The sequence below is a fragment of the Phlebotomus papatasi genome, chromosome 2, assembly GCF_024763615.1.
Source record: "Phlebotomus papatasi isolate M1 chromosome 2, Ppap_2.1, whole genome shotgun sequence".
Classification (NCBI taxonomy): Eukaryota; Metazoa; Arthropoda; class Insecta; order Diptera; family Psychodidae; genus Phlebotomus; species Phlebotomus papatasi.
Genome location: NC_077223.1, coordinates 44,890,849 through 44,907,180, shown reverse-complemented (window position 1 = coordinate 44,907,180; position 16,332 = coordinate 44,890,849). Strand labels below are relative to the sequence as shown.

The 16,332-nt window shown below is 33.8% G+C and overlaps 1 protein-coding gene across 1 annotated transcript in view; it reads right to left on the bottom strand.

Annotated features, from left to right (window-relative positions):
• Positions 1 to 16,332, bottom strand: part of LOC129801225 (protein still life, isoform SIF type 1-like) — a 114,473-nt gene that overhangs the window by 19,601 nt on the left and 78,540 nt on the right. The window contains exons 13-16 of the mRNA XM_055846060.1: positions 8,686 to 8,831; positions 3,211 to 3,490; positions 2,993 to 3,124; positions 2,740 to 2,922 (exon numbers count right to left, since the gene is read on the bottom strand). Coding sequence (XP_055702035.1) covers positions 2,740 to 2,922; positions 2,993 to 3,124; positions 3,211 to 3,490; positions 8,686 to 8,831 — 741 coding nt within the window. The remainder of the gene's footprint in view (positions 1 to 2,739; positions 2,923 to 2,992; positions 3,125 to 3,210; positions 3,491 to 8,685; positions 8,832 to 16,332) is intronic.

The following is a 16,332-nucleotide window of genomic DNA, read 5'->3' as shown; positions in this document are numbered from 1 at the left end:
TGTGAGTCGCCATTCAGTTATCTTGAATCAAATTCGTGAAATTACACAAATTTTGTATTTAAACCAAAATATCAAGGATTTGGATGAACTGGCACAAAAGTGATATATGGGTGAAATGTAGACCAAAATGTACTCTATAATTTTCCTATAGGACATGATCTCATCGATTACTCAGAAGCCAAGATAAGCGAGGTTTTTTGTTTCTTAACTTGTTTTTTCATCCAGAGTGCCCCAAGTGTTCATTTGTTGAACTTCAACTAAATCAAAGAATTGTTGTATTTTGCGGGACTTTCCATTTAAAACCCTATTTTAAGTGTCTTGGTGGAGTAGAGGCAGTCAAATTGGCATCTGAGTGATTTCAAAGCGTTATTATGGGAAAAATCAATTTTTTCACACTTAAACGGCAAAATCGGAGTGATAGCGTAGTCTGAGCGGAAAATGATGTATGGACGAAATGTAGAGACAAATATGCTCTACAATTATGTTGAAGTAATCATCAAAATCGGTTCAGCGACAGTCGAAATAATTGAGGTTATGTGATATTGAAATTGGTTTTTCGACTGTGGCGCCCCTGGTGTTGGTCCCACGAAGTTCAAACATTCTAGAAAGTTGTAGTATTTGGTGAGATCTTTCGTTTAAGCCCTCATTCATCAAAATCGGTCACATAGAACCGGAGATATGATTTTTTGAATTTCGTGAACTTTGACCCCTCATATCTCCGGTTCTGTTTTAACCACAGCGCGCATACGCACCATTTTGGAAACGTCCTAGACTGGACTACAACATACTAAAATTTTATTAACTTGCACAATGCCGTTTTTGAGAAAAGTGACTTTGAATTTCGATGAATTTTGACGCTATCACAGCGCCACCTGTGGTGACTTTTTGAACTTCCATCTGAAAGTGCTCATCGAGACGAAACCAAAAAGGTAAAATTTAGGTCGCTATGTTAATTAGAACCGGAGATAGAGGCCGGTCAATGTTCGAACTTTGACCCCTTATAGCTCGGGTCAGGGGTTATGGATCGACTTAAGGTTTTTTTTGTTTGATAGGTATAATCAACGGCTACAACATACTAAATTTTCAGCCCGATGCACAATGGAATTTTTGAGTTATTTAACTTTTAAGATTTAAAAATTTTCTTTTTAAAAAAAGCGCCCCTAGCGGTGGTTTTATGAACTTGCGATGTTAGAAGGAGAAGTGGCATTTCACGAGAGCTTTCCAAAAAGCCCTCAATTTTTAAATTCTGACAATTAGAACCGGAGTTATGGCCATTTTAAGAAATTTTTTTTGGACCCTTATAGCTCGGGTCAGGGGGGTCGGGGGACCTTAAGTTTGGTATTGATGGAAAGCTCTAAGGCCCAGCTATAACATACTAAAATTTGAGTCCGCTGAATGCCATAGGGGCGGAGCTATTGAGAAAACAAAAAAGGGGGGTCTTCAAAATGGCGGAAGGAGGGGTGGGGGGTGGGGGGTCTATGCACCAAGTTGCAATTTTCACCCGATATATAACCTTTGCCGAAAACCGCAAGTCGATATCTTTTTTAGTTTAGGAGCTATTAAGCTCCAAAGAGCGGCCGGCCGGCCGGCCGGCCGGCCGGGAACGTAACTTAGCCACATATATATTCGGAATCAGGAAGTGGCGAAACACATTTTGGCCAAATTTGAGGTCGATCGGACGACATGAAATTTTGTTAGGATTATAGTAGGTGAGATTGTTAAGAATCTCACCTAATAGGCAATGTTGTAAAGCAGTAAATTTCCTATAAGAATATGCTCATTATAAACGTTTAAGTTTTCTCAGAGCTCGTGAAAGAATTAAATAAGCGTTTTGACAAGTTTTGCCCCAGTCTCCCCTACTTTAGAAAACTATTATTGGTGCAATGACTGAAATTTTTACGTGACTAATTTTATGTGATATGGAAACTGTAATAGAGCTGAAAAGGGTTTTTAGTTTTCGGGTTTTCTGAAAGATTTTTTGGTTTTCCCAAACTTCACGATAGAATTTTTTGATGTCTCGGAATTCATGAAACAATTTTTGAGTTTATCAGGTTTCGAGTTAATATTTTTGTTAATATTTAACTAATGAATAATAATATAAATATTTAATTTAATATTCAGTCTCGTCGGTACTTTTTTGTTGAATAAATCAGATAATACCGCATACATACTATAGGATTAAATTTTAAAATGGCTTTATTTGCTAAACCAAGATTAGATATGTTAAATAATTATTTTAGTCAAAATATAAACTAATTATGCAATAATTCTATTGTCATTATCCGAGAAAAATTTCATTTGTAGATATCATTAATCCAATGTGACATATTTTTTCAATTGTGTATATCATTTTAGCATGAAAAAATAATTAATCTGGCTGTGTCATTAATATTTCAAATTATAAATGCATATTCAAATTATTGTTCTACTTTTGTAATTTTACTGAGTATAATTAGGTAGCTGAAATGGTATAGAATGGAAAGGATCTTATACAGCAAGTGAAACGCTTGGTTTAAATATAAAAGAGATGGAGTAGTAAATGTCGTCATGCTTGTCAATTGTAGAGAATTCGGGATATTTGGGATTATCATTGTGAGTGTATATTTCGTGAGGAACAAAGTGAAACGCAATATTTGTTCGTGTCCTTTGCAAAGTTATACTGTTATGCTTTGCAGGATGTGAAATGAAATTTGAGTGTCTATGACCGTTCACAGCAGTTAACGAGACGGTTCTGCTTACCTTTGGATTGGGAAGCTCACCACTCTGCAGGGAAGCCATGTAGCACCTCAGGCGAAATTGCTCACAATGCAGACGTTCCAGATTCTCCTCCCACTGCAATATCTGCGACTGGATCTGATGGCGTGTGTCCTGATCCGTAACAACACTCTGTTGCAGTTCTGCCATATGCTTTAATTTGTGATCCTGCCAACAAGACAAATTAATTAGATGAGAATTGTCAGGTGGATTTCTCTAAGATTCCGTATCCTCTTACCGATTCAATAGCCTTCTCGAGACGAAATATCTCTTCTTGCAGTAAATGGAGAGTACCAGTCTTTCCTCTATGCCTCGCAAATGCTGCTGCACACGCACTATGTATGCTATTCACCCAATTTTCAAGCTCCACCTAGAAATATGACCCATTGTCAATTTCCATGGAATCCCGAGAAGTACTAAAGGATAAAAGGATTATCATTTTAGACTTATGTGTACCTGACACGGAGCCTGAAACAGATAGGCGTCTCCAAACGCTGTGCTCAGGCAGAAGATATAATCTCGCTTTGGATGCTCAGGGATAGGCTGCATGATTGCCCCATCTACGATGATGAGGTGCTTGGGAGCAGCCTCTACGGAGCGTCCTTCGCGTGAATCGCAAGGATAAAAGAGTAGTGTTGTTCCCTTCAGGCATACCCAATACCCTTTCCATCCTCTTTTACGTGCCAATTCAATCTGATGCTTCTTCCTCAAGAGCCATTTCTTCACGGAAAGGAATCTACAGGCAAAATACGAGAAATATTCTAAGACTTTGGTATGCAATGATCTGATGGCAATCAATATGGATATTATTGGATTGCCTTTGTAATCTCAATATAAATTTCCACACCATTTATCAATATAAAATTTTTTATGACCTCTCAAATTGCCCCAGAAATTTTCATTGCCTAATAAACATTTTATGACGGGAATGCAGTCTGTGGAATTGTGATATGGTATTTCCAGTGTAAAATCCTATCTAATTAATTCCATTCATCAGAGATTTTCGTCAAATATTGAAATTGTGAAATTTATTGCAAACATTGAAAGATCAGCATTTTCAGGACACACATAAATCTATTCTGCATTCCCAATTCATTCCATTATGAATTTTGTGGGAGTGCACCATAATTACAGTTAGAGCAAGAGTAGAACAAATATTTCAGTCTTTCCGTTCACAATAAATTTTAATTTATCTAACAAAGTGCAGTTATACTTCTAATTTAAGTGTTATTTTTGAAATCCACGAAGTTTAGTTCATATTGTTTGAACTCAGAAATGAGGTCGATGAAATGTTATTTCCGAAAATAATTTAATAATTACATTATTCTCTGTTTTCATTGTGATGCCTATAACAAATAGATAAATAATAAAGCAGTGTCAATTAATTTATTTTATTTATCGAACTCCATGAAAACACAGCTTCATATAACTTTCTAATTTCTCGATAGCTCGAAAATTTAATTTTTGACAATTTATTTGAAAAATACTTTTATAAATATCAGAATCTAATTGAACTGCAAGTCTTAGTTAGAGACACTGAAAACCCTACTGAAAACGAATTTAATTGGTCTAAAACGAAAGCGTAATAAAATCGACCACTCAGAATAAGAAATGAATAACTCGCAGTACGCAAATCTTACAGGAGAGCGATTTGAAGCTGAGATTTTACATGCAGAGTATAGGATTTTTGAGATTTAAAATCTCTATAACTTTGAAAATAATTATATTTCAAGTGTAATATTCACAAGAAAGGTAGAGGGAATAAAGAAGAATATTTGTAAAAAATCGAGTTGTTTGACTTATATTATGAGACTGATCCATTCCGTAAGGGGATGGATCTGACATCACCATCTCTTGGTCCCACTTATCGAGATTTAACCACTTATATGAGATATCCTCTTTCTGTTTTTTCTACATAAACGGTTATATGAGGGCCTAGACAGACTTGAGGATTAGCCGAGAGATGGCTTAGCGCAATTATATTCGCAATAGTGGTTAAACTACTTTTCCATCATTTTCCACTAAGCCGTCTCTCGGCTTAAATCGTAAGTGTGTCGAGGGCATAACAGACGGAAGCGCAAACGGGACGGATACGAAAATCGAACTTCATTGGCCATCATATTCGTTGTAGTTATGAGTGTCTAAGCATGTATAGTAATTCGAGGAGAGATGAAACAGTGAGAGAGATGGACCACTTCGCCTCCTGCTACACCCTACGCCCGACCTTCCTCATTTGGTCTATTTATTCCCTTTAACATTCTAATGAAAATCCCCAAGTTACAGCTTTCTACCTTAAAAATTGTGCGAGAAATTAGAAATTAAATTTTTAGGTGTCCCAAAAACAGGCCAAAAATTTTTATTTTTCTACACTGCTGGCAATAATCATAGCTCCACTTTTTCATACTGGAAAAACTTTATAAACAAAATTTTTTTGGAAGAAAAATAAAAAATCATTTGAAGGTATTTTCGAACCGATATGAAAAATTGCCATTTGAATTTCATACCGTTAGAACTGTGAGTACTGTGAAAGAACCTTTATCAAAATGGCGATTTTCGGGTGGCAATAATTATAGCTCCACTCAATAAATTTGGCTCCAGGGTATTTATTTTCAATCAGTGAAGGTAAATATATTTTAGTAATTTAATTAATAACTTTATTAAGCTAATTAGAATCATTTTTATAAAGTTTTTCATGAATTTTGCTAAAATTTTGCAAGAAACATGTTTAACGAACAAAAATAAGGGATTAATTAAGGTCTTGAAAGGGATGGAAATTGACAACCAAAAAATTTCCATAAAAATGACAAGATCCTATCACCTTTCATCCGAATTTGTCCATATAGCCGACATATATGCATTTTAAACCACTTCCAGGGCTAAAAATCTTCTTTTGTTAGAGGCAAAAGTGTGCAATTTTCCGTGTTAGAGTCGAAAAAAATAAGTTTTCTACCGAATTTTGATATAAAAACAATGCTGACTGCTCAGTCTCATCATGTCCTGTTGATTTTGTCGCAAACCAGAATCCCAAGTGACTAAGGGGGTCTTTAGAATACTGGAACAAAAAATTATCAAAAAGAAGCTTTTTGCGGTTTGATGATTAGAAGGTGTTTTACCTAATTTAAGTGGTACAAAATTATTTTTTTCGAATAAAAAAATTGACAGATCTTGTCTTAACTTGTTTTCTGTCTGAAAAAATAATTTTAAACCACTTTAAATGACGTAAAACACCTTCTATTCATCAAACCGCAAAAAGCTTCTTTTTAATAATTTTTTATTTCAGTATTCTGAAGACCACCTTAGTCACGTGGAATTCTGGTTTGGGGCAGAATCAACAGGACATGATGAGACTGAGCAGTCAGCATTGTTTTTATATCAAAATTCGGTAGAAAACTTATTTTTTTCGACTCTAACACGGAAAATTGCACACTTTTGCCTCTAACAAAAGAAGATTTTTAGCCCTGGAAGTGGTTTAAAATGCATATATGTCGGCTATATGGACAAATTCGGATGAAAGGTGATAGGATCTTGTCATTTTTATGGAAATTTTTTGGTTGTCAATTTCCATCCCTTTCAAGACCTTAATTAATCCCTTATTTTTGTTCGTTAAACATGTTTCTTGCAAAATTTTAGCAAAATTCATGAAAAACTTTATAAAAATGATTCTAATTAGCTTAATAAAGTTATTAATTAAATTACTAAAATATATTTACCTTCACTGATTGAAAATAAATACCCTGGAACCAAATTTATTGAGTGGAGCTATAATTATTGCCACCCGAAAATCGCCATTTTGATAAAGGTTCTATCAATAAATATTTTGCTAAAATTACAGGTGTTCCATCTCACCCTCACTTTTTTGAGTGCCTCAAAATGCAAATTTTTTTAAATCTAATTTTTCGTAGTGACTATTTTCATCTAGACTTTTCTAATATTGATATCTTAAAAAACCAGTGAGATTCGTCTTAGTCTCTCGTTAAAAACATGTCTGCAATATTGAATACAAAAAAGGTGTTCCATCTCTCCTCGAATGACTATACATAGGGGAGACCGGGAAGCTTTAAGACACTTTTTCATGTTTTGACTTTGGAACAGTATTTCAAAAAATCACGATAATGTATCACAATTTCATGAGGTCTATAGGATACTTATGGGTATTGACTTTATAAAAAGTATTCGATAGAACTTGGAAAACAGCTGAATTTTCTTGGAGAAAATAAAACATTTGACTTGACGCTTTGTCCCAAACCTCCCCGATATGGGGCAGTATGGGACGCATTTTTTTCTCGCATAATTTGCATTATTGGAGCACGCTAATTAATTTTAAATACTAGATTGAAAATATTTCTAATAGAAATAAAAATGTTTAAACTTTTAATTCTCTCAACGGTGAACTGGCGCAATTGACTTTAGAGGGATGTCTTCGGTGATTTCCAGTGAAAACGTTAGTCACCCTAAGATGAAAACACTTTTTTGGTTTTGCCCAGAGCTTTCGATCCTGATGGGGATCTTCTTCAGTGGCTGGAAGGGCATTAAATTTTTTATTTGCTACGAATTTCTTATTAACATTTTTTAAAGGTCTTTTTTGGACTATTTTTCACTCACTCAACTAAATTGTGTTTCTAGAGTCTTTCTTAGGGATCGTGTGGTTCATGGGATTCCAAATCATCACCAGCAGGATGTCAGTATGGGGCGGCTTTCCTTCTAGAGAACTTTTCTCAACTATTTTTGAACTTTTTTGTGGTTGAGTTCTTTTATTACCTGGACTCGATGGGGGGACAATTTAGAGCTGTTGAGTTATATAGACAGCTTGCAATTCGAGACCTATTAGAGGCCTAGAAATCATATTTGGGTAAAAGTTTTGTAATTTAGACGTTTTTACGCATGCGATATATCGCCGTTTGTTCCACGAGTTCATTTTACCAGTCCTTAAGAATAAATACATAGCGACTTGACCTCTCAGAAATATTCTGGAATTAATATTATGAGTTTCGTTCTCCTGTATTCTTTCTTTATAGTCTAATTAAAAACTATGTTTTTTAATAAAAAAATAGCTATTTTATATAAAACTTATGCAATTAAAATACATTACAGTACAACTATCATAATATTAAATATTGTAGTATTTTACATATTTGTTATCTTCTACGTTCTAAGTCTCAACTCAAGTACCAAATCTAATTTAGAAGCATGATATTACGCTAGTGTTATCAACCTATTCAACCCTAATTGTATCTAATTAACAGAAATATTATGAATTCTTGATGGTTTTATGAAGAAACTTTCTTAGCAAGTTGGTATATCTTATAAAATTTTTTGATGTGGGTACTTTAAAAAACATGCTGCATAATTCATGTTGGATCTTTCACAATATTCTTTTGCTGAAAAGCAGTTTTGGACAACAACCCCTATAACTGAACGACCCCCAGTAAAAACTTTTAATAGTGTCCAATAAAAAGCAAAGATAATCTCTTCCCATGATACAACATCATAGCTTAATTTAGAAGATTCCCTTGCTTCAGTTTTTTCTATGGCTGAATTTAGATGATCTTGCAGGAGTAATTTTTGATTGTGTGCTGGATAAAATTACCCGTATTTGCGGGGTATTTGAATTTTTAATGAGACCTTCCTTTACAGTTCATCCATCACTGCGTGTGACCTTTTTGTTAGATTGGGGAGAGGGGAGGTGCTAAAGGTTCATTCTTCATTTTTCCATGATTATGTAACTCTTGTGTGCTATTTTTCTCTTCAGGCAATTTTGACCATTAAATCTCGATTGATATAGAGGGGGGTTCATTGGGGTGGAATGACTCGGGGTATTTGGCAAATTTGGATACATTTCCGCGTATTTCATTTTATGGGAGAAGGAGAGAAAATTGGATGGTGGAAGCTTTTTAGTGGAAATTTGCATAATTTGTCAATTTTTCAACTTACCCAGCCTTCCTAACAGCTCCTGTACAGTTGAATGATGCTGCTGCAGTTCCTGTGGCCTTAGCTTTGTACGGCGATGCCATTACACTTTCACCATCATCTTCATCTGAGACAGCAGTTGTGAGACTCATGCGATCATCATCGGAAATCTGTGAAAGAGTCCCACATCGCTATAGTACAGTCTATGTCACACTTATTTTTTATTCTTTTTATTAGTTTCCGTTCTGTCTTTGGGACTACTTTAGCATAAATCTACACCACAATGGATTTTGCCCAGAAGAAGGAAATTCAGTCACAAATACACATGACACAGAGCTTTCTTGGAGCATTTTCAGTTTCAATGAACTTTCACCGTCCCTTTGTTACCACCCACTCCCACTATGGCTTCCACCCCTGCTCGAGCAAAAGTCTTTTCTACAAGCATCATTTCATCATGTGACCCTATTTTTGGCATTTAACGCACCAAGGCCTGGGCCTAAAAGCTCAGCGCGCGAGAGTTTTTCTGTCTTAATACAAGTACAATGAATTTTCTTCACTTCATCAACCAACTGAAAGTTTGCAAAAAAAAAGCTCACGATAGCTTCACTCTGCTTGCAAAACTTTCAACACACTGTATCCACATCAAGGTGCTTGACAACTTAGAAAATTACACAAGAACCTATCGAAAAACTTGCATAACATCCTGTCAGTGATTTTTTCCACAACTATTGCCTACAAATCCTCTATTTTTGCACATTTTCTTGGACATTTTGTCTGAAAATTCCCATCTGCCTCCGTGTTACAGAGAAACTGTGTATTTGGGGAAAAATTCAATTGCTCCCCAACTGAAGCGCGCGTGTGTTGTTACGATAGGGGGGAGATATGTGGCAAAAGCTTTATTTGCTCTCCCACTAGCTGTGCTTTTACGCATACACCCACAATTCGGATGTGGGACAAGGAGCTTTTTGCGAGGCAATCAACGAGATAGAGCAGATTCAGAGCACACACACAATCACCAAAAGGTGGAATACAGCATGCGCATGATGACGTTCTCTCGTGAAAAGCTCAGAAATTGACAAAGAGTAAAATCTGGAGCTTTTAGTCTCTCACTTTTACCAAGTATCTGTATTGATATGGAGGAATTTACAGGGGGTTTCAATCTCGGCATAATTTTAATAAGGATATCCTTTATCCTTTGTTAGTTATGTATAAATTAAATTCCTCAGTTAATTTCCCTTCCATAGAAAATGCATTACAGACAAGTGGGATTTAATGAGGTATAGTTTGGAATTGGACCTAAATTGGAATATTGAGATTTCTTGATTGTTTTTGATGGGCAAAAGAAAAATACCACGAATAAGTACTCTTGACTGTAGGGCTTGGTCTTCTTTGAGGTTTTCTTTTTCTCTTTGCTCATCTGAAACAATAGTGAGGAAATCTCAAAATTCCAAATTTAGGTTCGACTACAAATTATCTTATTGTAAAAAAGGCAATTTTTGACGAAAATTACTTCTAGTGTGTAGATACCATTAGAGAGAATCAATAGAATTTTAGTTCTCAATGATCAACATAAATTTCAGCTTCGTTTGATAAGGATTAAACATTGTAGGTATATCTTTCTACAATTTATATATCATAAGTATACACATTATCTATTAAAAATTGACTTTCCAGCTGTCGGTCCATTTTTTCACAGTTTTCTTAATATTTTATCTCTATCTAATAAGGGAAAATTTTAATAAGTTAAAACTAGGCCTTAGAACTTTAAAAAGAAAACAAACAAATCTCCTGCAATTTTAAAATCTTGGTTTGAAAAGGTTAAAAATATACTATTAAAATGGTTAACTAATATGATTTTTGGAGAGGTCAAGTTCAAACTAATCTAGATCTTATTTTTCAATCGATTTGGTTAAATATAGGCTTTTTGGAAAGTATACTTGAAATTTCCTGTAATTTCCTGAAATTACTTTTTCTTTCCCGAATAATTCTTTTTTATTTGTTCAATAATTTTTACCGTGCTAGACATCAACCCGTAAGAGATATTGACTTCCGGGTTTCGTTGACCTTCCTACATGTCGAAATTATCTAAAAAAGTTTTTTTTTATAGTGGGAATTTTCGGAAGGAAGTTCCGTACGGACGCGACAACAAAATTTGTGAAATTTTCAACCCAAAAATAAAAAAAAACTCACTCTTCTCCAGAGCTTTCGACACGCTCCGTGTCTTCCTCATTGGTCGAGTGATGTCAAAGATCACTGGGTTTCGTTAGGTTAGGGATCTTACAAATCTGGTGGGAAGGTTCCAGGGTGCTCACACAAAGATCAGGAGATAACTCAAAGATCTCGGAGACACAACACCAAACACTTTTCAGTCATCAGGAGACAAATGAGTTGCCTCCTGATGATTGAAGAGTGTTTGGTGCTGTGTCTCCGAGATCTTTGTGTGAGCACTCTGGAACCCTCCCCTCAAATTTGTAAGATCCCCCATATAATGAAACTCAGTGATTTTTGACATCACTAGACCACTGAGGAAGACACGGAGCGTGTCGGAAGCTCTGGAGCAGAGTGACTTTTTTTTTTATCTTTGTGTTGAAAACTGCACAAATTGTGTTGCCGTGTCCAGACGGAGCTTTCCTCCGAAAATTCCCACTGTGTTTTTTTTATAACGAAATCATAGTTATATTCCTGGTGAAAAATAGTAGTAATTTTTTAAATAAAAAATATTTTCCTGGTGGAAATTATCTGCGACTTTATGTATCTACTGTGGAATAAGTATAAGTCAGGCGGTATAAGTTCATCTGGACTTTATATTGGTTTATTTATTTTTAATTCGTGTCTAATATGTAAATAATTTTTAAGGCAAAAAACAAACGATCAGTAAAAAATTCTAAATGGGCAGTAAAATATTAAAAATGAGCAGTAAAATATCTAATTATGGTCAGTAAAAAACTTAAATCTTTACAAAAATGGGCCTAATTTAATATATTTAACATTTAAAATTGTTCCATATAGAGTGAAAAGCCCTTTATTTTCCCTTTGCCAAAATTTTGACGATAATATCACTGTTTAAAATTTATTTGTTACTGATCAATTTTAACTTTTTACTGCTCATTTATTCAATGCCAATTTTTAATACATTAGGTTTTGGCCTGAGTCTAAGTAATAACTCTGTAAAACATTTTCTCAGAAAGTTCTTAAAAAACTTCACGGGAACGAAACTTTCAGGTTAAGTCCCTTTTCGATTCGTATTTAAATAGTAAAAGACTTTATTTCAGGGGTGTCCATGAACCGTTTGAAACTGAATAAATGTCAAAATAATGGTAACGTTTTGACCATTGACGTACAAGTTTCATTTGACGTTTGTACTGTATTCCTCTATGGAGAGAAGTCGAAAGAATGATCATGGGTAGGGGAGACTGAGGCAAAACTTGTCAAAACGCATATTTAATTCTTTCACGAACTTTGAGAAAACTTAAAACGTTTTATAATGAGCATATTCTTATAGAAAATTTACTGCTCTACAACATTGCAGAAGATTATTTTCCTCTATCTCGAAAGAAATGTGATTTTCGAATCATTTTCTAAAAGTCGATTTTGTGAAGATTCTCAAAATTGCTGGGGCAAATTATGTCAGTCTTCGGATAATTTGTGACGTTTTACTCTCGCAAATGTTAAAAATATCAAATAGACATACTTTTATAGGAAATTTTTTCCTCTATAATTTTGTCGAAGATAATTTTTCTCTATCTTAACGAGAAATTTGCTTAAATTGAGCTAATCAGTGTTGATATTTTCAGTGAGCCAAATATTCCAAAAATAGGACTCAAAATTTCATTAATTTTTATTTTACATAATCCTTCCTCGAATCCCTTGAAACTTTGTAAGTTTAAGAAGGTTCATGAAGGCTATCTAATAATAAAAATTTCAAGCCTCAGTCTCTTCTATTTTAGAAAATAGTGAATATTGAAATTTTCGTTTTGACAAATTTTGCCCCAGTCTCCCCTATATTTGAAATCTGAAAATCTGTAAAAAAATATTAAGAATAATTAAACTAGAAAATCTTTCATCATAACATCCAGCGCTTTTCAAATAAACTGATTGCGTATATTTAATATACATAAAAAATATTTATTTCTCAATTTAAATTCTTTAATAAAAAAATATAAACGCGCAAGTTCTCTTTTTTTCTGTTCTATGTGGAACGCTGACAATGATAATGATACATATAATCACGATGAAATTTTCATGGTAGACTAACCGTAATCTCTGGTTAACAATACACAAAAAATATGTCGCATTTAATTAATTATCGTCTATTTTGTCAGTCATTTAATTTAATATTTCATTGTGAATTCTCCCATGCGACTTTGCAAAAAAAAAGCGGAATATTTTACATTATTTACGAAATAACAGATTATATTCACTTTGTGGTTTCTCAGAGGATATTTTGCATGTTGTATTTTTCCGTTCTTTTGTTGAGGACATAACAAAAAAATATATATAATAGAATTCTGCAGATGATGAGTGGAAATTTTATTTTGTGCGAAATATAAATATGCAAAAAATTATATAAATGGTGTTAGAAGGGCAAGAAGAAGAGAATTGAAAATAGATTTTCACTTCCGTCATATTCCATGGAAAAGCGGTTTATTTTTGTTACAACCACTCCACACCCACTTCTTGGTTGGACAGAGACCCAAAGTGGAGGAGCTTTTTCTGGTTCACGATGACGCGATTTGAAGTAGAGGGTGGTAGACAATATTGCAGTAGATGGGGGAGGGTAGGAAGTGTTGCTAAAAAAAAACATCACCATGAAATTGTTTTGAGGTGTGTATATATTTATATACAATTTCTGGGAAAATTTAATATTGAAAACTTTTCATCCAGCAGAGAGACTTAATGACATGGATTCTCTACGCCAATATTAAAAGGTTTTCCATGCTGCAAATTTATTCAATCCATCATCAGCAGAATCCTTTATATTATTTCCTGTATTTGGGATATTTTATTCTTTCTGCTTTCTCCTTACTTCAACGTATTCTCTTTCCTTGGGGAAGGCAAAAGAATATTAAGCAATAGTATCTCATTTATTCTCCATCGAAATGTATCCTTGGGTTAAAAAGTTCTTTTTTGTTATTGGAGAGAAGAAGAGTGCACGAAGAGAAAGAAAAATTAACAGAGGGTACCCATTTTACGAATCTTATGTACTTTTGCCTAGAATTCGATCTCTCGCACTTTAGGTGTACGTTTCGGTGCTCTCAGGCAATAGCTTATGATATCTGCCTCGTTTGTAGCCTCGTTTTTCCGTCGCGTAATCGTTTATGGAAGCAAAACGGTGAAAAGTATCAACTTGAGGTTTTCAGTAAATGCTAAATGACGGTAGATGGCTTAAGGTTTATTAAAGTTAGATGCGCCACCCGTTTTTTAATTAAAAGAAAACTATTTTTTGCATTAATAACCTGAATTACTATTTCACGCATTTCATCCTTTTCAGAGGTTAGCTTAATAAGACAAGATCCAAAAGAAAGATCTCGCCTAATAATGTCACTGATATTCACCGAGGTGTCACATCTAAGATTAATATTATTATTAAGAAAAGTCGGAAAGAGAGGTATATAGTATGCAAAATTTCAAATGGAAAATCACGTGTGTTAGAAAGAGTACACTCTGGTGGAGTAGTACACTGAGAAAAAAAAACAGGGTGCGATTAACATTTTTTCCTCAGAACTTCAACACTTTTTAGGTGTAAAAATATATCAATATTTTTTAATGTTAATTTTACACCTTATTAAGGGTAAAATTAACATGAAAAAGGGTACATTTAACCCCTAATACACCCAAAAAGGGTAATATTTACACCGATTTTGGATCAATAAGATTTGGATTAATACCCAATTAAGATTGGGTTTAGCCGTCGACTGGGTTAACAACCGTTGAATGGGCCATACACTCTGCAATTTCAACTAAATTTAAGTATGTTGTAGCGAAGAGTAATATATTTCCAAGGACAACTTGCTATAAGTGCAGGATCTGTAAATGACAAGGGGTTACTCAAATTTGGAATACCGACACATTTTTTCGTTCGAATTTATTGAATCCACGGAATCACTCATAAGATTCTAATAGAATCTGAAATAACATTCCTTCAAGAATCACTCGAATCAAATGGAATCAGAGGAATCAGATAATCATTCTTACTCAATATTCCGCGATAGATAATGATAAGCCATAGTTCATTACAGATTTATATGGATTTTTTTTTATTTTTCAAAGAAGATTGGACATTTTCAACTAAAAAAAACAATCATACAATATGTCTCATTCGAAAAGAAATATGACTTCTCCCGTGGCGGATACAAGATATAAGACCCAGTCAGCAAATGAGGTGGTTAAGGGGGATCCCTGGGATAGCAAGAACAAAATTGTGAATTGTGAGGCGCTACATTTTGTCCTATGTTCAATATTTTGTATAGATTGAGGTGACCATTATTAAGATTGATAAGAGGATCTATTTAGAGGCAAGGACGAAGCTAGGATTTTAACAAGACAGGAGTCAAATTGGAAAACTATCCCCAAAAGAAATCGTTTTTTTTCGAATGCAAAGAGCACAAGTTTCCTAAAAAAAATTGTAAAAATTAGCTTAATTATTATGACTTTGAGCTTAATTAAAAATCAATTAAAGGAAAGGGGAATACAGTTACAATCTGTTTTTTGAGAAAATCACTGTGCCGATTTAAGCGATTTTTTCGGATTTAGAAAAAAGGTACAAAAAGTCATTATAGAACTGAGTGTATAGCTTTCCGTTCCAGGAAATTGCATTTTAAATTTGAGGATTCCAAAACAATGTTTTTAGAGATTAAAATAGCTTTTATCTTTATATGCTTGAAAATCAGAATCGAACTTTTTTAATCCGATTTTGATGATTTTAAGTGATACAGATACCACTTAATTTTATTTAATCGATTTCCAAAAACAAGTACTAGCTTTTATGTTTTAAATAAAATGGATTAAAAGAACATTAAAAGAAGATTTCGACAAACTTTCTGTTGAAAGTTCACAATAAATTAATTTTCAAGTTGTTTATGATTATATTAACTTATATTCAGACGCAAACATTCCACAAAAAAATCCAGTGGAAATTCTGATAAAAAAATATTTTTTACAAGTTTAAAATAAAGCATTTAATTAAGGCTTTTGTTGAAGAAAATGGCGAGAAATTTTGATCAAAAATGGACTGATATTGGTGTTTTTAGAGTTTCACAAACTTTCTTTCAAAAATTGAATTTTATTCATATTTTGAGGCCTGATTTGAAACGCTTTCTAACTAGATATTTCCTAAACCTGTTCATTAACGACATTGTAGCTCTTCCTATTGTTCAAAAATTATCTTGATCGTATTTAGCAACATCTGACATTCGATAAATTCGAAGATATAAGGGATAAACAGAATCACAGGATGGAATAACTGAGAATCACAGAATACCGAATTGAATTATTAAGGGAATCACATATTTAGAATCATTAGAAACACATTGGAATCCCATGGAATAAACGGAATATGGACACAAATTTTCGATCTTGAGTAACCCCTTGGTAAACGATCAAACTCGATCGAACTAGGTATCCGGTGATTTATTGAACGATTTCTATGAAATACTTTTTTTTATATTCATA